Below are 23,192 nucleotides of genomic sequence, written 5' to 3' on the forward strand. Positions count from 1 at the left end.
CGCTTGCTCTCCCCAGCTGTGGATATAGTTGCTATGGCAACACTCTGGGCCTAGGACGCTAAGGCCCTTGCTCTGAGTAGTTTGCACAGAAGCCCTGTCGAAGCTTGAAAAGACATTATTTCTCCTTTTACCTCTGTAAGTAAACAGTCATGTGTTTTCCAAATATGTAGATTGTATTGCTACTCTTTTGCTTTCCACTTAGTACAATGGCCTGCTATTTATGGTGTTGGTGGTGGTTCCTGTTATTATAAAAAGCAGTTTTTAACGTAATTTATTTAGGGCATGATCTTCTGCATGGTTAGATTTTTCTTTATTTAAACATTTGCATCCTGCCTTATATATCACTGGGATCTCAGGGCGGCGTACAGATAAAATCAAACGGTATAAAACAATATGTAATGTACGCAGCGAAAAATGTATCAAACCATAAGTTAAAACCAGTAAAAAAATTAAAAGCAATATAAACAATATTATGTGTAACTTGAACCCTCAAAATCTTTGATAAAAAGGCTCGTTTTAACTTGGTGCTGAAACGAAGCCAGTGTCGGGTCTCCAAGGGGAGGCATTCCACAATTGGGGTGCCACAACAGAGAAAGGCATGCTGGGAATTGTAGGACTTTTTTGCCCTGTCTAAACATCCATAGGATTGTGCCACTAGGGCTATAAGCCATAATATAAACAGACGAATGTTCAGAATTAAGCAACAAATTTAGCTCTAGAAAGGCAGGGCATAAAGCATCTTATGGACCAATTCTAGGAATGATTAGAAAGAAAAAAGTCCTATACAATTCCTATGGGAATTGTAGGACTTTTTCCATCTAAGCTTGCATAGGATTGCACCCTTAAATAATTTGTTGTTGTTTTATTATGTTTCTTAGACATCTATCTAAAATTGTTTAAGCCTCTCGAGGTGGCGTATAAGGAAAAAATAAACCCAAACAAAATGGGTACAATGAAAAAATCCATAGAACATGTTTCAATAAAATCTACAAAAACAGAGTTTGCTGATAAAATAAATAAAAAAACTTTCCAATAAAAGCCAAGGACCAGAAAAAACAAGTCAGTCTTCAAAGCTTTCCTGAAGACCTGTAAAGAAGGGCCTGACAAACCCCTGATAGAAGTTGATTCCAGAAGTGTAGGGCCATCACCGAAAAGGCCCTCTCCCTTGTACTCATCAGCCCAGTCACCCTTGGTGGCAGGCAGGTAAGAAGGGCCTTTCTCAAAGTAGACTCAAGGCAACTTACAACAAAATTAAAACCTACAAAATTTTAAAAATCTAAATCAATTATCCACGAACGTACAACTGCTCCATAAAACAAGTAAAACATCAGTGACAATCATAAACAATTGAACTGATGCACAAAACAGCCCATCATATACCATCAAATGTCTGGGGCATAGAGGAAAGTCTCAACATCTGACAGTGTTGGTGGCCGGCGGACCTTGCTGGGGCGAACATTACGCATTTAGGGGCCATCACTGAAAAGGCCCTCTCCCTTGTTGCTATCCTCCAAATTTTTCTCAGAGAAGGAACTTGCAGGAAGGCCTCAGATGTTATTTTATTTTATTTATTTATTTATCATACTTATACCCCGCTCCTCAGCCAAAAAAGGCTCTCAGAGCGGCTTACACTTAGGAAAAAAGACAGTTGGTCATAGAGCAAAGGTAGATCCTTACCAGGAGAGGTCCTCTATCAGGTATTGCGTTCCTTAGTTGTGTAAGGTGCCTAGAACCCCTTGGCTTTAAGGTGGGGAGTGTAAACGTTTTAAAATAAATATACTTTATGGTACAGTTGTGCTTCATTAGATGCATACCATCCTCAGAATTTATCCCATAGTGCACCTTAAAGTGCTTCATCTTCATTTAGCTTGTGTATCAGATGATGGTGTTGTTGAAGTAGCCATCAAGCAGAGGTACTAATGCAATGTCTTCCTTCTCTCCCCCCCCACCCCGCCCCCAGATAAAACAGGCCTGTGCTTTTTGAAAAGTATAGATGTGAACTACAGGGAGACAAAATTCTAGCATAACATACCAGTGATGGGTAAAGAGAAGAAGAAAGACAGTAAAAAAGGAGATAAATCTTTGCCTCCGCCTGCACGTGATCCTTCTTTTGATGTGGCGAGTTCCCTCCAGAATGTTCTGCCAGCTGCAAATCAAGTGGACGAACAGTTGGCAGCCCATCTGGTTTCTAAGGAAGAAGTAAAAGAAACAGAGGCACCTCCAGCCACAGAACCTCGTGTGTATGGAGAGCCTGTTCTCATGAAACTCGTTGTTGAAAGGTAAACCAGGAAATTAGGTAAAAACAAGGGAGTTAGATCAAGGTTGATGTGTGTAGCTGCTATCCTAAGTGTTGTTCCCCAACCCATTATCCTGGAATAATTGTGTTTCATCTTAAGAAAGAAGAGCTGTGCTGGGGCACATCCACACATCGTACTCAGGGCGCTTCCATCCGCCCCCAGTGCACCCCGAAAACGATCATGTAGCTTGCCTGTAAAAGAGACGAGGAAGAGGCGTCCTTTCCGGCGCTGCCACCCACCTCCCTCCTCGCCGGCCGGCTCGGAGAGCTCGGCAGAAGAAGGCGGGGTGGAGAGCTTCTTCCACTCTCCACCCCGCCTTCTTCCACCGAGCTCTCCTCGCTGGCCGGCGAGGAGGGAGGTGGGTGGAGGCGGTGGCGGCAAGGACGTCTCTTCTTCGTCTCTTCCAAAGGTAAGCTAGACGATCGGTTTGGGGTCGCACTGGGGTCGCTTAGAAGCGGCCTCGGTACGACGTGTGGAAAGGCCCCTGGATGGATCAGACCAAGGACCTATCAGTTCAGTGTTCTGTTCCCAGGGTGGCCAGCCTGGTGCCGCTGGGAATCCCACAAGCAAGACATGGGCGTAATAGTTCTCATGCTCCCCTGCAACCAGTAACCAGTTATAGAAGATAATAATATCATGATCAGTAGCCACTGATAGCCTTATTCTCCACCAACGTATTTAAACCCTTTTTAAAGCTGTCAAAGTTGGTTGGCTGTCTCTTATTATTTATTTATTTATTTATTACATTTTTATACCGCCCAATAGCTGAAGCTCTCTGGGCGGTTCACAAAAAAACAATGTACTTGGTGCTGTACAGAATATACAAATAAATCAGCAATACCCTGCCTAGAGGTTTACAGTCTAAAATCACATTAAAACATATGAAGGGGGGGAAGGGGTTACACAAAACAGAAATAAGGGAATAATGTAGCACATTCCATAGCTCAAGTACTTGCTGTGTGAAAAAGTGTTTTCTTTCATCTGTCCTGAAACTTATTTTTCTATTTTAACTGGGGGGCTAACCAGAGGCTGATAGTGAGGAGAGCAGGGATAGGGGGTTAGGAACAAGTTATGGAACTATCTCAACAAAAAGGTTTCAAGGGAACTAGCAATGGTCATGTTGCACAGAATGATAAGATTCTAGAGAATCCTGGTTTATTGTGAACCAGCCCTGCACTGGTGCCTGCATCCTGTTTGCTTCTGCTTGGCTCCTCCCACTAGCATAAGCCACTAAACTAACCAAGAATTGAGAGCTTATTATATCATCTGAATCAGGGATCTTGGCTTGTTGCTCCCTTTACAAGTCAGGGTTTGTTTCCTGTTTACGAATCTTGGATTGTCTGGGAGTGACACACCAGGAAGCTTTCAATTCCTAGTTAGTTTAGCAGCTCACATTAGAAGGCAGAGCCTAGCAGGAGTGGGTGGGCTGCATTATCATTCACAATAAGACAAGATTTTCCATAATCCTGGTTTATCATTCCGTGTGTGAACTTGGTTTATATGTGTGTGTATGTTAGGATTGCCAGTTTCCAACATTGAGAGGGTTCCTGTGCCTTTAAAAGAGTTCCTTGCTTGGAGATGAAAAATTATGTGTAATACCTCCATTGCTGCTACTGCTGTACTTTGGTGAGAATGCTCCTTTTCTGTGTTGAAAATGACTTTGTTTACTAGTTATATTGATGTATGCACCACATGTTCATTTTCATATTTAGTTTGTTTTCCTTGTAGCTATGAAGGAGAAAAGGTCCATGGTTTATATGACGGAGAAGGAACAGCACATTTTCAAGGAGGCAATGTATACAGGGTGGGTATATTTAATGTCGAGCTCCATGCCAAAGAATTCGTTCTAGTAGTTCTTGGAACATTGAGATGGACTCACACGATAGCTTTTTCTACCCTATGGTGACTTCTTTTTTACCTGTGGGTGTAAGGAGCCATTTCCAGATGCCACTGATGTGAAAATAATTTTGACTTGCCCAGGAAACAACAAATGGGGCTTCAGGCCTCTCTGGGTAAGTGCTTTAGTGGACTGTTTCCATCCAGATCTTCAGCCCAAGTGCTTGAAGATGTAGATAGAAACAGCCAAGCCCTTAGACCACTTGATTACCAATTTTCTTGAATTCACACATCATGAAACCATTTTCAGGATCTCCTTTAACAGGGCTGGGCAGATGATAGTTCTGTGAGTGATTTGCAGTTGATGAACAAGCGTTTCTGACTCCCCATTTTCCAACCGTACTCTCTCCCTGCCCCCCAAATTAGGTTGCTGTAAAAGAACACTTGGGATGGGGGGACCATGGGGGGACCATGAGTGGACCTATGTGTGAAAGGACTTGTGAGTTTGGTTCAGGTACTGATCACAGATTCCTGGGCTCAGAAGCATCTTGATACTTAACTGTAAGGATATGTCTGCCTGCCTGAGTCACAATTATGCACCTGCCTCTGGTTTGTGGAACCTGGCATTCTTGTAACACCCCCCCCCCCCCGCCCCCAGTAGATCACATAGGCCTGAAGTGTGCTCACTGCAACGTCCTCTGGACTACAACTGAACTACAACTCTCATCATTTCCAGCCAATGTGGCTGGGGATGATAGGAGCTTTAGTCTGCCACATCTGGAGGATGCCAAGGTGGGAAAAGGTTGGCCTACACTGACTGACAGCAGCTGTTTGGGGTTTCAAACTGGAGTCTTTCTCAGGTGAATTGAACTTAGAACCTCCGGTGAGCAAAGTGTGTGTTCTGACTCTGCTGAGCCCCATTGGCAAACTTTAAAACAAAAGCAAGGCAACTCTTGCAAAACTTTTCCTGCTGTTTAAATCTTTTAAAAAGAGATCCGTAGATGAACTTGTGTTTCATTTTGAAGGGCATGTTTTATGATGGCATGATGCACGGCCGAGGAACGTACACCTGGGCCGACGGAGTGCAGTACGAGGTAAAATGCGATGTTAAGCAGAGCACCATCTCAGCTGACTGTAGCGAAGGCCAAAAGTGGGGAAACCTCTCGTTTTACAAGTACCTAAGCTGGATTCTCTGGCCCTTGTAGCTTAAAGCCCTTACTGCCAGTAACTAAGCCTTAGGAGAGCTATTCCAGCCTCTTAAAATGAGGAGAAACTGCACAAAAGCTGGAGAATCACCAAATGGCCAGCGATGAGGGGAAAGAATGTGTGGTTATCTGGGGAACTCTGGAAGGGCGGATTGGGACCCTACAGGGGCCAGATTTGGCCCTCAGGGCAAAGGTTCTAAACCTCTGCTATAAAACTTTCCTCTCTCTGGGTTCCTGATCAGAGACTGCAACAATTTCTGCCGACGTTCCTATGTTGACTTTGCTGTTATATAGTTCTTGTTGTTTGTTGCCTATAAAAGAACATTTTCAATTAAAAGTGTCGTTCAAACCTAAACATCAGTTTTGGAGTTTGGAATACCCACCCACCTAGGTGAGGTAGCGGAAGACTGGAATTGTTTTGCGGGTTTGATGAGGGTACTAGAAACAAGAAGTCTCTTCTTTTAGCAGTGAATATTTTCTGTACACTCGTCTCTCAAGGGAAACTTTGTCAAGAACCTGCAGATGGATCATGGCAGTTACACTTGGCCTGACGGCAGCGTCTATGAAGGCGAAGTGAAGAACGGGATCAGGCACGGCTTTGGCGTTTACAAGTGTGGCACCCATCCTGTTTCGTATGTCGGCCAGTGGGTGGAAGGCAAAAGGCACGGCAAGGTATTGAGAACATGCTGTTTGAAGCAATGCCTGGATCGCTAGAATCTGGGCAAAAAAGGTCTCCCCTTGTGGGCAGAGCTGCTGCAGAATCCAGGCCCCATTTTTTCGTATTTTATTGACTGAAATGGATTTAGACTTGGGTGGGTGACCGATAGTGGTTCTTTTTTCACTCTTTGTGCGATTCTACTTTGTGGTTGCTGTTAAACAGCCAGCTCCAAATTTGAAGGAGCTCTTTGTGCAAATATACCCAATATGAGAGAGAGAGAGAGAGAGAGAGAGAGGGGCTCAGTTAAGACAACACGTTAATCAATGCGGTGTGAAAACTCCACTCAAAAGTTGAGTTTCTGGGGGGTACTCCCCACACAACATGTTTTAACTCCATTGTTGTGTAACTGTGGGCTTCCATGGAGTTGAGTAAAATCCATTTTGACGTTTGATTGACAGTTCCTCACCCTCTCTCCTCTCCCAGTCCTCCCGATGGTATCCCATCAGCCATTGCTGCGAAAAAACAATCCTGGCAACTCTCCTAGAGCAGAACTCCCTCCTTTCGCCCCTCTTGCCAGAGAACTCTGCAGCCAGTGGGGAAAAGTCAAGTCAACACATTGGGAAACTCCATGGAGCCTGCCACACATGCAACACAACGGTTGTGCAGGAGCTCTTCTCTGCACAGAGTGGATATTCTGCGTGGAGTGTTTTTCCCACAAAAACCTCCACCATTGTGTGGAGTTTTCCCACCAGACAACACATTTCTCAACGGTGGTGTGAAAACTCCACCATGGAGTTCTAAAACCACCATTGAGAAATGTGTGGTCTGAACTGAGCCAGAGAGAGATGCAAATATCTGCATCCTGTGCTACCTAAGCGCATGTATTTTAGTTTCTGCCATTGGAGAAGTGGGGGAAGGTAGAGTTGACCATAGAAACCACAGATTTTGTAGTAAACAAACGAAAGTGTATTTGGAAAGAATCAGTCTCAGAAACAATACAGAGAACTTCAAATACTTGAAAGGTTGTCAAGATCTCTTCTCGATCATCCCAGAGTGCAGGACAGGGAATAATGGCATCAAGTTACAGGCAGCCAGATTCTGGCTGGACATCAGGAAAAACTTCCTGACTGTTAGAGTGGTACAACAATGGAACCAGTTACCTAGGGAGATTGCAGGCTCTCCCACACTAGAGGCCTTCAAGAGGCAGCTGGACAGCCATCTGTCAGGGATGCTTTAGGGTGGATTCCTGCATTGAGCAGGGGGTTGGACTCGATGGCCTTGTAGGCCCCTTCCAACTCTACTATTCTGTGATTCTAACTAGCAGGATATTTGTACAGTGTAATGTTTGTACAGTGCTTAGTTATGCTTCAATAACAACAAGTGTGCATTCACCATGTGTAAAAAGCCGCCTGCAGGAGCTTAAGCACAGGTTCTTTAAAATATTCATTTGATTTTGGTTTCAGGGCAGGATTTACTACAACAGGGAAGGTTCCTGCTGGTATGAAGGCGACTTTGTGAACAACGTAAAAAATGGATGGGGAATAAGACGGTGAGTGTTAGAACCTTTTTGGGTCAGCATGTCACTGCAGGACGCTCTGGTTGTATTCGCTACGTGTATATTGATCGCACCCTTCTTCCAAGGAAGTCAAGCTGGTGTGCCTGGCTTTTCCCATTTTATCCTCATAACAGCCCTGTGAGAGCGGTAGGCCGGAGCAGGAGGCCCCAACTTTTTGGGACCCGTGGGCACATTTGGGAATTTGAGACGATGCTGTGGGCACCACCACAAAATGCCTCATCAGTGGATCACCACTCTGGCATCTATCTACCTGTCACGTCTATGGATCTTAAATTGCATCTTATTCAGCAAAAACTTCTGTTTTGTTTCTGTTGGACACCATAATGTCTCTTTAATAAGGGATTGTCTAATTTGGATAATTGCTGGTGGTGCAATACAGCTAATGCTTTTTTCAAACGCATGTTTTGGCAATGTCCAGTAGTTGTGTCTTTTTGGGAGGAGGTGATTCCTCGTATAATTTTTGTACTGGAACAGTCTTTAATATTCACTGATGTACGCGCTCTTTTAAATTATTCACCTGATTCATGGAAATTAACAAATGGTCAGCATAAATGGATTCTCTGCACCCTTTTGATAGCTAAAAGATGGATATTACAACATTGGAAGGATAAACACTCATCTGCAATAATGCAATGGATTGAGAACCTTATAACAGTATCAATATTTGAACAGGTGGTGTATAGACACCACCTTCAAATGAATACTTATTTGGATATTGGGTCCACTTTTGCTGAACCCTCTGTGTAATTGCTAGAAAGTCGTATGTATTTCATACAAATCCATATATGTATATTAAAAACAAACAAACTTATATGCTGTCAAATGCCTGGGAGCAGAGGAAAGTACTAACCTGGTGACAATGTTCACGCCAAGCAGGCCTCACTAAAGACAGTGTTTCATAATTGACAGGGAAGGAGAGCATCCAGCCAAAAGGCTCTCCTTTTTTTTTGCCATCCTCCAAACCTCCCTCGGAGGAAGCATCAGAGAATAGCTTCAGATGAAGTTCATGGTGTACTCGTACTTTCATACTGTATAGTTTTGTTGCTTTCTATTTATTTATTTACATTTTTAAATTGCCCAATAGCCGAGGTTCTCTGGGCAGTTTACAATTAAAATGATAATATACAGAAAGACAAGATTTAAAACTTGAATATATCATATAAAGCCAGGATAAGTTATAGTCCAGGGAAAGCTGATTTTCAGGAGGCATTGGAAAGATGTTACGTTTTCCACCTCGCGAACTGCACGAGGGAGGGTTTCCCAAGGGATGGGTGCCGCGACAAAGAAGGCCCCCTCGTCATTCCAAGACGACATTCCGTTTGTCTTGGAATGACCTCCTCTGACCATCGTAAATGTCATCTGGGTGTATATAAGGGAAGGTGGTCTGCCAGGGCCGGATCTACACTACTGCTTTAAAGCGCTTTATAACAGTTTTATAGCGCTTTAAAGCAGTTAAAGAAGGACCGAGGGGACAGGAGCAGGCAGAAGTAACATCGGGGCCTGCTCCTGCTGGACTCTTCCCCCCCCCCCACAGGGCAAACTGCCATCTTGGCCCTGTGGGGAAGAAGAAGGACCGAGGGGACAGGAGCAGGCAGAAGTAACATCGGGGCCTGCTCCTGCTGGACTCTCTCTCTCTCTCTTTCTTTCTCTCTCCTCCCTCCCTCCCTCCTTGACTCCTTTTCCTTGTGTGTCATGTCTTTATTAGATTGTAAGCCTGAGGGCAGGGACTGTCTTTTTTTCCTAAGTGTAAGCCGCTCTGAGAGCCTTTTTTGGCTGAGGAGCGGGGTATAAGTATGATAAATAAAATAAATAAAATAAATAATAAATATTTAAAGCAGTCGTGTAGATCCGGCCTGGGTATCCTGGTCCCAAGTTGTTTAGGGCTTCATAGGATAATAACGTAAACTTGTAATTTCTTTCCTTAACAGTTATAAATCTGGAAATATGTATGAAGGCCAGTGGGAGAGAGACATGCGGCACGGAGAAGGGCGGATGAGATGGCTGACCACTAATCAGGAATATACTGGGAAGTGGGTTAACGGCATACAGGTAGGAGCTGAACTGGATCATGTGCTTGGATTTTTGCAGATTTTTTACACGAGCCATATTTATTTCAACCACCTCTACCACCCCGCCTCTCCCACCTTTTCAGGTAGTTTATAAATGGGATTAACATCTTGAAAGCAAACATAGGAAGCTGTTTGGTACTGAGTCAGACCTTTGGCCCATCGAGCCCCAGTATCGTCAACACTGACTGGCAGCAGCGGCTCTCTAGGGTTTCAAGGCAGGGATATTTCCAGCCCTACCTGGAGATGCCGAGGATTGAACCTGGGGCCTTCGGCACGCTCAGCAGGTGCTCTCCCGCCAAGCCACAGCCCTTGATCATATTTTCCTTGGGTGAATGGGTTTGGGAAGGAAGGGAACTGTACTTGACCAGTTGGTGAAAATTTGAAAACAGCCTTGTAAGTAAGCCAACAGAAGTTACTAGCCTGCCTAGTCTGCTAAGAAGCTGGTGGCCTGTATTTCCATGCTAGGTGCTGAGGAAGGGGGGAAATCCCTCCTTTGCAACCAGCATGGAAATGCAGGGGAGGTTTTTCTTTTTTTCGCGTTGTATTGAGAGTGATCTTCCCCTCCAGTTTTAATGTGAAATATATAATCATGCAATGCAACTTGATGCTGTTCACGACAATGTTAGGGGAGGCTCTTCTGATAACGGCTCACCTTTTCCAGCACGGCTACGGTACTCACACCTGGTATCTGAAGAGAATACCTGGGTCGCAGTATCCCCTAAGGAACGAATACGTGGGAGACTTTGTCTACGGGGATCGCCACGGAAGGGGGAAGTTCTTCTTTGCCAATGGAGCGTCGTATGAAGGGGAGTGGGTTTATAATAAAAAGCATGGCATGGTAAGATTTGTTGAGTGGTGTCAGAAAAGCTCGGGCTCAGCAAGAATCTTCAGCCTGGATATAGCTGTATAATGAGAGAGAGAGAGAGAAAGGGATTGAGAATATACATAAAAACATAATAACGTAAAAAGAGCCCTGCTGGATTAGACCAAGGGTCCATCTAGTCCAGTGGCTAACCAGCTGTCGATCAGGGACCAATAAAGCAGGGCACGGGTGCAACAGCATCCTCCCACCCATGTTCCCCAGCAACCGGTGCACCCAGGCTTACTGCCTCGAATACTGGACATTACGTACAACCATTCAACCCCCCTTTTAAAGCCATCCAAATTGGTGGCCATCGCTACACCTTGTGGTAGTGAGTTCCATAACTTAACGATGCACTGTGTGAAGAAGTCCTTCCTTTTTATTTGTCCTGAATTTCCCACCCATCAGCTTCATGGGATGACCCCACTGGGTTCTAGTGTTTTGAGAGAGGGAGAAAAATGTCTCCCCTATCTACATCCTCCGCACCATGCATAATTTTGTACACCTCTATCATGTCTCCCCTTAGATGGTGCCATATTGATGAAGTGCCATATTTAATTATGCACTCATCGAATACAATGGGAGTCATTCACACTGATATCCATCAATGTATCTATGTATCAGTAGCAGTGGGGTTGTTGGTTTGAAGTTTGCAGGGATGGCAGCACTGGGACTTTCGGATTAGCAGGGACTTTGGTGTTATCTCGCTCTTCCCTCCTGGCCCCCTCCAGCCAATTCTCTTTTCCCTCTGAGCATAGCTGCAATCCTCTCCCTCTTTATGAGCCAACGGTGCGATATGGCTGCAAGAAAGGCAAATGCTATTTTGGGCTGCATTAATAGAAGTATACCTTCCAAATCACGTGAGGTACTGGTTCCTCTCTATTCGGCCCTGGTTAGGCCTCATCTAGAGTATTGCATCCAGTTCTGGGCACCACACTTCAAGAAGGATGCAGACAAGCTGGAGCGTGTTCAGAGAAGGGCAACGAGGACGATCAGGGGTCTGGAAACAAAGCCTTATGAAGAGAGACTGAAAGAACTGGGCATGTTTAGCCTGCAGAAGAGAAGATTTGAGGGGAGACCTGATAGCACTCTACAAATACTTGAAAGGTTTTCGCACAGAGGAGGGCCGGGATCTCTTCTTGATCCTCCCAGAGTGCAGGACACGGAATAACGGGCTCAAGTTACAGGAAGCCTGATTCCGGCTGGACATCAGGAAAAACTTCCTGACTGTTAGAGCAGTACGACAATGGAACCAGTTACCTAGGGAGATTGTGGGCTCTCCCACACTAGAGCCCTTCAAGAGGCAGCTGGACAGCCATCTGTAAGGGATGCTTTAGGGTGGATTCCTGCGTTGAGCAGGGAGTTGGGCTCCATGGCCTTGTAGGCCCCTTCCAACTTTGCTATTCTATGATTCTATTCCTCTGTCACCATCCAGAGCAACTAACAAATGGAATCCAGAGTAGAATTATGCAGATTGGTTTCATGCATGTAGTTTGCAAAAAAACACAACCCCACCAGGCTGTAATTGTGGACACACATTTGGTTGTTCTTCAGGGTAAACTTGTATTCAAGAATGGACGTGTGTACAAAGGTGAATTCATAGATGACCGCATAGCAGAATATCCATCTTTTCAAGTTGATGTCATGAATATGCAAGATCTAAGCGGCATTCACACGAAGAGCCTTTTTGGCAATGGTGAGCAGCTTGAAATATGACTGGAGGAGTAGATGACAGTCATCAGATACTAGCGATTTTTAAAGAAATGTTTATTACGCGCAGTGTTTTCATTCATAAATTGTACATGGAAATGAACGGTGAGTACTGGCAAGACAGTCACAACTTTTTTTTTTAACAAAGGAGAGGCCAGTGTGGTGTATTGGTTAGTATGTCAGGAGAGCTGAGTTCAAATCTCCTTCAGCCATAAAAAAAACCCCTCAGTGAGTGAGTGACCATGTTAACTATTGGTGTAGTGGCCAGAGTGTTGGATCGAGAGATTTTGTCTTCTTTTCACCCATCTTTCGCTTTTCCCTTCTGTGGAAATGAGAAAAGGTAAATCGCATGAAAGCCAGTGTTGCGTAGTAGCTAGAGTGTCGGACTGGGAGTTGGGAGGTCCGGGTTCTAGTCCCGATTCAGCCATGGAAGCTCACTGGGTGGCTTTGGGGCCAGTCACAGACTCTCAGCCCAACCTACCTCACAGGGTTGTTGTTGCAAGGATAAAAATGGATAGGAATAATAAGCTATACCTCCCTGCTTTGTATCATCTGTAAATTTGAGACACATCGTCTTTATACCTTCATCCAGTTCACTTGGAACTGACTTCAGATGCCCCCTACCAGCTGCTGCAGAACACCTTGCAGCTCTTACCACTGTTTTTGTTGGTTGTGACAAGAATGATCCGATTTTATGTTGTTCCTTTTGTCATTGCGTAGAGAGCATCAAAGTTGTTGACGGCACAGAAGGCTCATCTGTTTTGGGACCAAACATTGAAATAGATATAGCAACTTTGTTGGTTTTACTTCCAGAAAAAGACAAGGAAGAAGAAATCAAACAGGTATGTAAGTTCATAATTTTTGTAAACTGTCCAGAGAGCTTCAGTTATTGGGCAGTGTAGAAATTCAATCAATCAATCAATCAATCAAATACATTACTGGTTTTGATTCGCTCACCTGCCAGTGAAGAAAAGGGAGACAAGGAAGAATACAATTTATTTATTTGTGATATTTTTATACCGCTAACTAATAAACCCCCTAAGTGGTTCATATACCACATTTAAAATACTGTATTAAAATACACTAAAAACGATTCCAGTTACAATAAAAACAATACAATGCAATACAAAGACCAGTAAGGTAGAGCAACCTGATTAATTTAATTACATCCCAGGGAAAGCCTAAGTGAACAAGTGCATTTTCAGAAGGGGTTTGAAGATTGCCACATTTTCTGCCTTCCAAACCGTGCAGGAGAGGGTTTTCCAGAGGGTGGGTGCCGCTACCAAGACAGCAGATGTTACAGAACACAGCTGGGTGTCCCAGTGAGTATTCTGCTGCATTCTGCTCTAGCTGCATCTTCTGAGCTGCGCACAAGGGCAGCCCCACCTAGACCTACATTGCAGTAGTCTAGCAATAAAGTTGCTAAAGGTAGAGAAAGAGTTTAAAATCTCATTGTGTTTTTCCTTCCAGATAGAGTTTGCCGTGCTGAGACATATCTCAGAACTGAAGAGAATTTACACCTTTTACAGCAGCTTAGGATTCGACCATTCTGTTGACAACGCTTTCCTGTTGACAAAGCTTCAGTTCTGGAGGTTCTTAAAAGACTGCAGATTCCACCATTGCAACCTTACGCTTGCCGATATGGATAGGATCCTGAACGGTTTGGACTCCTAATATAGACCATCGATTTTATATTTTGATAGTACTGTTGGGGTAGCAAGATATAAACCTGGCTAAATAACCTAATTTAAAACTCCATAAAGGCTGGCGTTGAAGTTGCAGTTAACGATTCTAAGGGTGTAATCCTATGTTTAGACAGAAAAAAGTTCTATAATTCCCAGCATGTCCCAGCCAGCCATGCTGCGAAAGGCACAGCTGGAGGAAGTCAGTTGAAAAAGTCTGCGAACGATTAAACACCAGAGAGGGTTAACAGAAGCACAGAGCATCCTGGGAAGAGGCAGTGGGCAGGCTCATGCAAATATACCACCAATAGAAGAGGCGGCAACTTGTGGAATTGACGAGGGGGAGAGAATGCACAAAATCTGGGATTAAATTGTCCTGGGAGGAAGCTGTTCACATAGATGGTGGAAGGAGTTGCATTTTCAGAATACATTCACAAGTTTTGCAAGTTGGGCTGCTCAGTTTGTGCAACAGGCAGGTTTACAATTTACTGCTGCTCTTAGAAACTTTAGATGCCATTGGAGAAGGTGTCTTTCGGCTTCAGCCCAAGCTTCCTTATCGCTTCTCGGCCTTTTGGCTAAGATCAAGTGTAGTATCTGTTCTTATCAGTTTAATATCTGATATGTCCTCTATTTGAGGACTATATATTAAATGGATTTTTGGAACTGGGAGTTGGAATAGGGGCTTGCTCCGTCCACTCCACGCATCGACCTGGTATTGCAGTACCTCCAGGAACGGTGCACCTCCCCTTTTGGGGAAATATTACTGGTTCAAAAATAGATGAAATTTTCAGGCTTTTTCTACCTTTCTTTTTCATACTCTGTATTCTAAGTGTCAAGCGGGACACAGGTGCAACAGTACCCTCCAGCCCATTATCCCCAGCACCTGTTGTATATGGGCTTACTGCTTCTGATACTGGTAGTAATCCAGAGCAGTATGTGATAAACAGAATCAACAATGATTAAAAAATAATAATGAATGGATGACTACAAGGCAACGCTGTCCTCCCCGTGTTCCCTGGCATGTGCCATGTTATATGGAGCAATATCTTCTTCTTCTTCTTCTGCTTCTGCTTCTTCTTCTTCTTCTTCTGCTTCTGCTTCTGCTTCTTCTGCTTCTGCTTCTTCTTCTTCTTCTGCTTCTGCTTCTTCTTCTGCTTCTGCTTCTGCTTCTGCTTCTGCTTCTGCTTCTGCTTCTTCTTCTGCTTCTGCTTCTTCTTCTTCTTCTTCTTGATTACTCACTTTGCCTCCCATCTGTGTATCTGTCTTGTGTGTTTTGCAGATAAATCATCACCTGAAGAGATTCATTGTCCGTTTGAGACGTTGCTACTTCGAACGTTTTTGACATACCTTATTTATTTGTCATTCCATATCTATCAGAAGGATTTTGAGTAAGTAGCTTGTCCAGTTAATGCCATCCTAAATATATTTACTTGGAAGTAAGTCCCATTGACTTCTGCCAGGCTTACTCTCAGGAAAATGGTTATAGGATTGTAGTCTGTTTATCGGGAAGTTGCCAGTTCAAATTTCGCCATAGTAAGAGCGATCAACAAGGAGGTTTAGGACAAATATTTGGCTTGCTATTTTAATACGGATGTTGATATTGATCTCAATCAAGGTTAGACAAGCCATTGCCCTCTAGATGCTTTCGAATACAACTCCCTCAATCCATGAAAATTGGCCTTGCTGGCTGAGTCTGATGGGAGTTGTAGTCCAAGTTGCCTTCCCCTGATTTAAATGAATCTGGGTTGTTGCCTGCTTAATTATACGAGTTTTTGCCGATGAAATTTTAACAATTAAGTCACCACCCAAATAAAAAGAATAATTCTGGAGCCAAAAAAACCCAGAGATGAGGCAAGAAGGACGCAGACAAGCTGGAGCATGTTCAGAGGAGGGCAACCAGGATGATCAGGGGTCTGGAAACAAAGCCCTATGAAGAGAGACTGAAAGAACTGGGCATGTTTAGCCTGGAGAAGAGAAGATTGAGGGGAGACCTGATAGCACTCTTCAAATACTTAAAAGGTTGTCACATGGAGGAGGGCCAGGATCTCTTCTCGATCCTCCCAGAGTGCAGGACACGGAATAACGGGCTCAAGTGACAGGAAGCCAGATTCTGGCTGGACATCAGGAAAAACTTCCTGACTGTTAGAGCAGTACAACAATGGAACCAGTTATTTAGGGAGGTTGTGGGCTCTCCCACACTAGAGGCCTTCAAGAGGCCTCTGGACAACCATCTGTAAGGGATGCTTTAGGGTGGATTCCTGCATTGAGCAGGGGGTTGGACTCAATGGCCTTGTAGGCCCCTTCCAACTCTACTATTCTATGATCCTATGAGCACCTGGTATGGCAGGCATCATTTTGGAAGAGGCATTCCTGCCCATGTGAAGGGAAAAGCGAGAGTTCCTCTTCTAAGGTGCCGCCTGCAGGCTTTTGTAAGAACTCGCATTTTTAGAAAATCTCTCTCTTTAAAACAAATATATAAATCTGTTGCCTGACAATTAGGACATCTTTTGAGTTGATCAAAAGATTTTTTTTAAAAAAAACGTTAATTGCCATATCATGAATAATGCAATACCATTAACAACATCAGACATAATAAAGACCAACAATATAAACCAATAAATGTGTTCCTATATCTGACTGCATTTCATGCCCGCTAACGATAACGTATCCACCTTATTAGCCACTGTCTTATTTATTTATTTATTTATTACATTTTTATACCGCCCAATAGTAGAACCTCTCTGGGTGGTTCACAAAAATTAAAACCATGAAAAGCACAACAAAACAACCAACAGTCTAAAAACACAAATACAAAATACAAGATAAAAAGCACAACCAGGATAAAACCTCACAGCAGAAATTGATACAGGATTAAAATATGGAATTAAAACAGCAAAGTTTAAATTTAAGTTAAATTAGATGTTAAAATACTGAGAAAATAAAAAGGTCTTCAGCTGGTGATGGAAGGAATACAGTGTAGGTGCCAGGCGTACTTCTCTGGGGAGCTTGTTCCACAGCCAGGGTGCCACAGCAGAGAAGGCCCTCCTCCTGATAGCCACCTGGCTCACTTCCTGTGGATGATCTTAATGTCCATGCAGCTACATATGGGAGGAGGCGTTCCTTCAAATAACCTGGCCCCAAGCCATTTAGGGCTTTGAATGTTAGTACCAGCACTTTGAATCGGGCCTGGACCTGGACTGGCAGCCAATGAAGTTGTAAAAGGACTGGCGTGATGTGGTCTCGCTGGCCAGTCCCTGTTAGTAAACGGGCTGCCCTGTTTTGTACCAGCTGAAGCTTCTGGACCGTTTTCAAAGGCAGCCCCACGTATAACTGTCTTCCATTATCTTTTCGACACCAGATCAAGTGTCTTTTCCCAGGCATTTGGCAGCACTTGATCAATATCCATTGATCCTGGATTGGGTTTGCAGTTTGTTAGATTGCTCGAGCTGCTTATATATATATATACACATACATACATACATTTTTATACCGCCCAATAGCCGAAGCTCTCTGGGCGGTTCACATATAGACATTGTCTCTGTATATTGCCTGTTTGTGTGCCTTTTATGTTTTTAAATTTTGCATAATTTTGCCTTCTCTGCTGTGGCACCCCGGCTGTGGAATGAGCTCCCTAAGGAGGTTCGCTTGGCACCTACATTATATGCCTTTAGATGCCAGGTGAAGACCTTTTTATTCTCCCAGCATTTTAACAGTCTATAAATACATTTTAACTTGGTGTTTTAAATTTGTAATTTTGCATTGCTGCTGTTTTTATCTGGTTGAGCTTTTATATTGTATTTTACACTGTTGTTTTATACTTTGAATGTTTTTAATTTTTGTGAACCGCCCAGAGAGCTCCGGCTATTGGGTGGTACAGAAATGTCATAAATAAATAAATAAATAAATATTGTATTTCTAACGTTTTTAACCTTTGTAAACCACCTGGAGAACTGCAGCTATGGGGCGGTATAGAAATGCTAATAATAATAGTAAATAATTAATTTATTAAGTCTTTCCAGAATGAATTTAAGGTTGTTGGAGGTTTATGATCAAAAGGTTTTTTTTATATAAAATTGGCTAATCTAATAGTTACCTAGGGAGGTGGTGGGCTCTCCCACACTAGAGGCCTTCGAGAGGCAGCTGGACAGCCATCTGTCAGGGAGGATTCCTGCATTGAGCAGGGGGTTGGACTAGATGGCCTGCATGGCTCTTATGAAGATTTGAAGAGTGCTTATGATAGCAGTCTTCAAATACTTGAAAGGTTGTCACACAGAGGAGGGCCAGGATCTCTTCTCGATCCTCCCAGAGTGCAGGACACGGAATCATGGGCTCAAGTTACAGGAAACCAGATTCCAGCTGGACATCAGGAAAAACTTCCTGACTGTTAGAGCAGTATGACAATGGAACCAGTTACCTAGGGAGGTGGTGGGCTCTCCCACACTAGAGGCCTTCAAGAGGCAGCTGGACAACTATCTGTCAGGGAGGATTCCTGCATTGAGCAGGGAGTTGGACTCGATGGCTTTGTAGGCCCCTTCCAACTCTGCGATTCTAGGATTCTATGAACTCGGACTTCTCTAACCTGGGGCGGGGAGGGGGTGGAGGGGCTGGCAGAGGCTAGGACTTGTAGTCAAACACATCTGGGGAGCATCAGATTGGGGAAGGCTGGTCCAATCAGCTAATCGACGAAGCGCCCCGGCCCTGACGCAAATGGAATGACACTGTTTTCCCCACCTGCTGCAACAGCAACCGCTATCATGCATTCCTATTTTAACTGCAGTAATACAAGTCCCCGCCTGTTCAAGTGCTTCTCCAAACTGATGGCGGTGAACATCAGTCCGAACGCCTGTCAAATCAAAGGTAGGCCATCATTTTCTTGTCTCGTCCCCGGATTTCTTTGTTATTTGCACCGAAGGTGGTTGGATTTGTTTCTTTTAACCTTGACCTCTACAGGCACCATGTTTAGCGACCGGCAACAAACCGTCTACGCGGTCAACTACATCGAGAAATGTTGGTCGATATTCAAAGCTTTCTGTAGACCTAATCCTGCCCCTCCTCATGAACCTACTATGAAGATGAGGCACTTCATCTGGATGCTGAAAGTAATTATCCCTTCGGGGCGGTGGGGGCATTATTTGTGGGTCTGGCTGGCCACACACACACCAGATTGGCCAAAAGCACTCCTTGCACTGGTTAAATAAAACTTTATTGAAAGTACTTTTTATCCCACGCCTTAGCCAAAACGGCTCTTGGAGTGGCTTATATGCAATCAGTACAAGACCGTTGCTGTCTGCAGGCTTACGATCTGAACAGACACAACAGACAAGGAAGAAGGGATGAGGAGGGATGAGGAAAGAAATTAGACTTTTAGCAGGGCTGGTGGAATGGCCCCTCTTCCCCTCTCATCTTCTTCTGTGTTAAAGGAATTTCTAGCCCTTCTTCAAAACATATTGTAAAGCAATTTATAAAACCAAATACAATTAAGTTTGCATTGGCTGCCTATACGTTTCCGAGCCCAATTCAAGGTGCTGGTTTTAACCTATAAAGCCCTACATGGCTTGGGACCGCAATACCTGACGGAACGCCTCTCCCGACATGAACCTACCCGTACACTGCGCTCAACGTCTAAGGTCCTCCTCCGAATGCCCACTCCGAGGGAAGCTCGGAGGATGGCAACAAGGGAGAGGGCCTTTTCGGTGGTTGCCCCCCTGACTGTGGAATGATCTCCCCGACGAGGCTCACCTGACGCCAACATTGTTATCTTTCCGGCGCCAGGTCAAGACTTTTCTCTTCTCCCAGGCATTTTAACAGCATTTAACAACGTCAAGTTTGTTTTTAAGGGACCCCAGAATTGTTGTTTTTAAATGGATACTGTTGTTTTTATACTGTTTTTATGTCTTTTAAATTTTTGTATACTTTTAATGTTTACTATTTTTAATTGTTGTAAAGCGCCCAGAGAGCTTCGGCTGTGGGGCGGTATATAAATGTAATAAAATAAATAAAATAAATAAATAAAGGTAGAAAGGAAAGGAAAGGAACCTCTCGTGCAAGCACTGAGTCATTACTGACTCTTGGAGGGACGCCAGCTTTCGCTGACGTTTTCTTGGCAGGCCTTATAGCGGGGTGGTTTGCCGTTGCCTTCCCCGGCCGTGATTACCTTTCCCCCAGCTAGCTGGGTACTCATTTTACCAACCTCAGGAGGATGGAAGGCTGAATCGACCCGAGCCGGCTGCCTGAAACCAGCTTCCGCTGGGATCGAACTCAGGCCATGGGGAGAGTTTCAGCTGCAGAAACTGCTGCTTTACTGCTCTGCTCCACACGAGGCTCCAAGGTAGAAACAGCAGCCTAATAATATAAAAATAAAAACACAGTGGTCAACCAGCTGCACATAGGAAACCCACAAGCAGAACACGGGTGCAGCAGTACCCTCCTGCCCATGTTCCCCAGCAACTAGTGCACACAGGCTTACTACCTCTAATACTGGAGGTAACATATAGCCATCAGGACTAGTAGCCGAATTAACCTTCTACTCCATGAATTTGTCCAATCCCCTTGGAGAACAGGAGGCTAAGGGGAGACATGATAGAGGTGTACAAAATTATGTATGGTATGGAGAATGTGGAAAAGGAGACATTTTTCGCCCTCTCTCATAATGCTGGAACCCAGTGGGGTCATCCCATGTAGCTGATTGGTGGGAGATTCAGGACAGATCAAAGGAAGGACTTCTTCACACAGCGCAGAGTTAAATTATGGAACTCACTACCACAAGATGTAGTGTTGGCCACCAATCTGGATGGCATCAAAAGGGGGTTGGATAAATTCTTGGAAGCAAAGGCTATCAACGGCTTCTAGCCCTGATGGTTGTGTGCTATCTCCAGTATTCGAGGCAGTAAGCCTGTGTGCACCAGTTGCTGGGGAACATGGTCGGGAAGGTGCTGTTGCACCATGTCCTGCCTTGTTGGTCCCTTGGCCGATGGCTGGTTGGCCACTGGGTGAACAGAGTGCTGGACTAGATGGACCCTTGGTCTGATCCAGCCTCAGGGCACTTCTTATGTTCATAAAGCCATGCAAATCCAACTCCCTACAATGTGTAGCTTGAACCTCAGGCGGAAGATTTGGGGCATCATTTTGGCAGCAGGGTGGGAAACCGATCAGACCCACAGAGGACGTTCTTCTCTGTAAACTTCATTGAAATGAAGAGGAGCTGTGGAAGCGTGGGTGAAAGCCCGTGGTACTGATGGAGATGGCGTGTGTGCCCGTGTGCCCTGCAGCCTAACCCTCCCTCCTTTCCTTGTCTTGAACCCTGAGAGTCCACATCCTGCCCATTTCAAATGGGGGAAAGAAAACAGCAGATGATGCCACCCATATTTTTGTTTCGTTTTTCCGTCTCCAGGATTTACGCCTCATTAGCAAACAACTGACGGCTACCAAAATTGTGAACATTTTGGCAAAAGATAGCCCACGCGTCCGTGACGGGGAGGACACAAACTTAGAGTACGAGGCATGTATTTAGGAAGTGCGCGGGAAAAGAAGCGTGGGTGTAGATTTCTGGAACTGTAACGAAAAGAGCCAGCCAGGCTCAGTGGGATTGTTGGGGACTTAGCTGCACCCTGAAGGATTAGCCATGAAGAATGCAAAATTACATTCGTTAATCAGCACAAGGAGCCAAATACAACTGTAATTTATAGATGAGCTGAAAATTATTAACAGATTTATGCATATATATATAAAGAATTAAAAGTTCCCAGATCGTGGGGAAAAAAACTGTGTTTTAGCTTGCAAATGTGAACCGCCCAGAGAGCTTCGGCTATTGGGCGGTATAAAAATGTAATAAATAAATAAATAAATAAATAAATAAATGCAAGCTGAGTCCAGGGCGGTACGGAAATCCAGTGAGCCCCAAAAGGGCCAGATTTCCTGATGAAGGACATTCCTGGATGATTCTGAGATGTGGTTCTATTGAGTGGGGCACTGCTGTGATGCCTGGTGGAATATTCTCAGGCTTTGAGTTGTCCCTGCCCAACCAGGCTGGCCATTGGGCCCTCCTAGACAGGAAGGACTATAAAGGGCTGCCTGTTTCTACTGGGACACAGCCTGAGCACTAATGGACTTCCTAGCTCTGGAGCAGTGGAAGCACCTTTGATAGTTATTTTAGAATTCTGGCAGGTTCTGATTGAAACCTGGAGCGGATTCACCACCCCACTAAGATCGGTGTTAACAGCCTCCACTGCCCAGGGGTGTTTTCGGCTCTGACTCGTGGTATTGTCCCCTGGATTTGACTCCTTGCCTCAACTCTTGGCTCCCCTTCTGGACTCCGGGCTCCCCTTCTGGACTCCGGGCTCCCCTTCTGGACTCCGGGCTCCCCTTCTGGACTCCGGGCTCCCCTTCTGGACTCCGGGCTCCCCCTTCTGGACTCCGGGCTCCCCCTTCTTGACTCTGGGCTCCCCTTCTTGACTCTGGGCTCCCCCTTCTTGACTCCGGGCTCTCCCTTCTTGACTCCGGGCTCCCCTTCTGACCGCTGCCTACAATGTAGACCTCACATATATCCCCGTAATGAAACTTTGAGATTAATAACTTCTGTCTCTCATTTTGCTTTGTTTTTACTTCAGCTTGTATTCCTTGAATTTTTCGAAGCTCTTTTGGACAGCGCCCTTCTATACGTCACTGACGAGATGTTGAAACAGCAAGCAGAAGAGGCCAGTCGGTCGGAAAGCTCCTACACAGACAGGACTGGGGCTTCTCCTCTGCTTCAGGAAATGTCCCCTGGTCAGGTCCGTTCTCCAATGTAAACTCACACTCTCTATTAATTCCTGCAGGAAATGAATTAAATGCATCCGTCTCTGTCAGATTTACTGCCTGCCCTTGGCAATTTTTAGAATTGGGAAGCCGGTAATGTCCAAGCAAACCTTGGATGGTTACACAGTAGATTGGTTGTGACAGATTTTGTGTGTTTTCATTATCAGTCCATTCAAACCAGAAGCAGTAGTGGTGAAGGAAGCAATGAAACCCCCGATGTCGGCACTATCCACGTTAGCGGCAAGACCTCTGCAAGCAAGATCGTCCATTTTGTTGATGTTAGTAAGACAAAGAAGTCTGAGGTCAGTGGAGTGGTGAATTGTAACAGTGGTATTACTTTTCTCTGGTGAAGCCTGTGGATGAAGGGGCATAGTCAAAGAAAAAACAATGAGCATGTACCGTGGTCTCTTGCCCTCTGAGGAAGGGCAGGTAGTTAGCTACTCATGGGAGAGCCTTTTTCAGTGGTGCCCCCAGGCTCTGGAACTCTGGGCATCTTTAGATTAA

At 44.7% G+C, this 23,192-nt stretch overlaps 1 protein-coding gene and 1 non-coding gene across 2 annotated transcripts in view; both read left to right on the forward strand.

Moving 5' to 3' along the window:
* The first annotated feature begins 2,037 nt into the window (after positions 1-2,037).
* The window catches only part of LOC134410291 (radial spoke head 10 homolog B2-like), a 31,603-nt gene continuing 10,448 nt past the window's right edge, over positions 2,038-23,192 (forward strand). The window contains exons 1-16 of the mRNA XM_063143482.1: positions 2,038-2,279; positions 4,026-4,101; positions 5,159-5,227; positions 5,837-6,010; positions 7,460-7,545; positions 9,501-9,621; positions 10,303-10,479; positions 12,058-12,199; positions 12,934-13,055; positions 13,684-13,873; positions 15,175-15,283; positions 18,673-18,752; positions 18,846-18,994; positions 21,286-21,393; positions 22,502-22,663; positions 22,856-22,990. Of these exons, the coding sequence (XP_062999552.1) occupies positions 2,038-2,279; positions 4,026-4,101; positions 5,159-5,227; positions 5,837-6,010; positions 7,460-7,545; positions 9,501-9,621; positions 10,303-10,479; positions 12,058-12,199; positions 12,934-13,055; positions 13,684-13,873; positions 15,175-15,283; positions 18,673-18,752; positions 18,846-18,994; positions 21,286-21,393; positions 22,502-22,663; positions 22,856-22,990 (2,142 nt within the window). The remainder of the gene's footprint in view (positions 2,280-4,025; positions 4,102-5,158; positions 5,228-5,836; positions 6,011-7,459; positions 7,546-9,500; positions 9,622-10,302; positions 10,480-12,057; positions 12,200-12,933; positions 13,056-13,683; positions 13,874-15,174; positions 15,284-18,672; positions 18,753-18,845; positions 18,995-21,285; positions 21,394-22,501; positions 22,664-22,855; positions 22,991-23,192) is intronic.
* Positions 14,451-14,641, forward strand: LOC134410411 (U2 spliceosomal RNA). Its single transcript, XR_010026261.1, has one exon. It is a non-coding gene; the product is annotated as a U2 spliceosomal RNA (small nuclear RNA).

Source organism: Elgaria multicarinata, chromosome 17 (genome assembly GCF_023053635.1).
Source record: "Elgaria multicarinata webbii isolate HBS135686 ecotype San Diego chromosome 17, rElgMul1.1.pri, whole genome shotgun sequence".
Classification (NCBI taxonomy): Eukaryota; Metazoa; Chordata; class Lepidosauria; order Squamata; family Anguidae; genus Elgaria; species Elgaria multicarinata.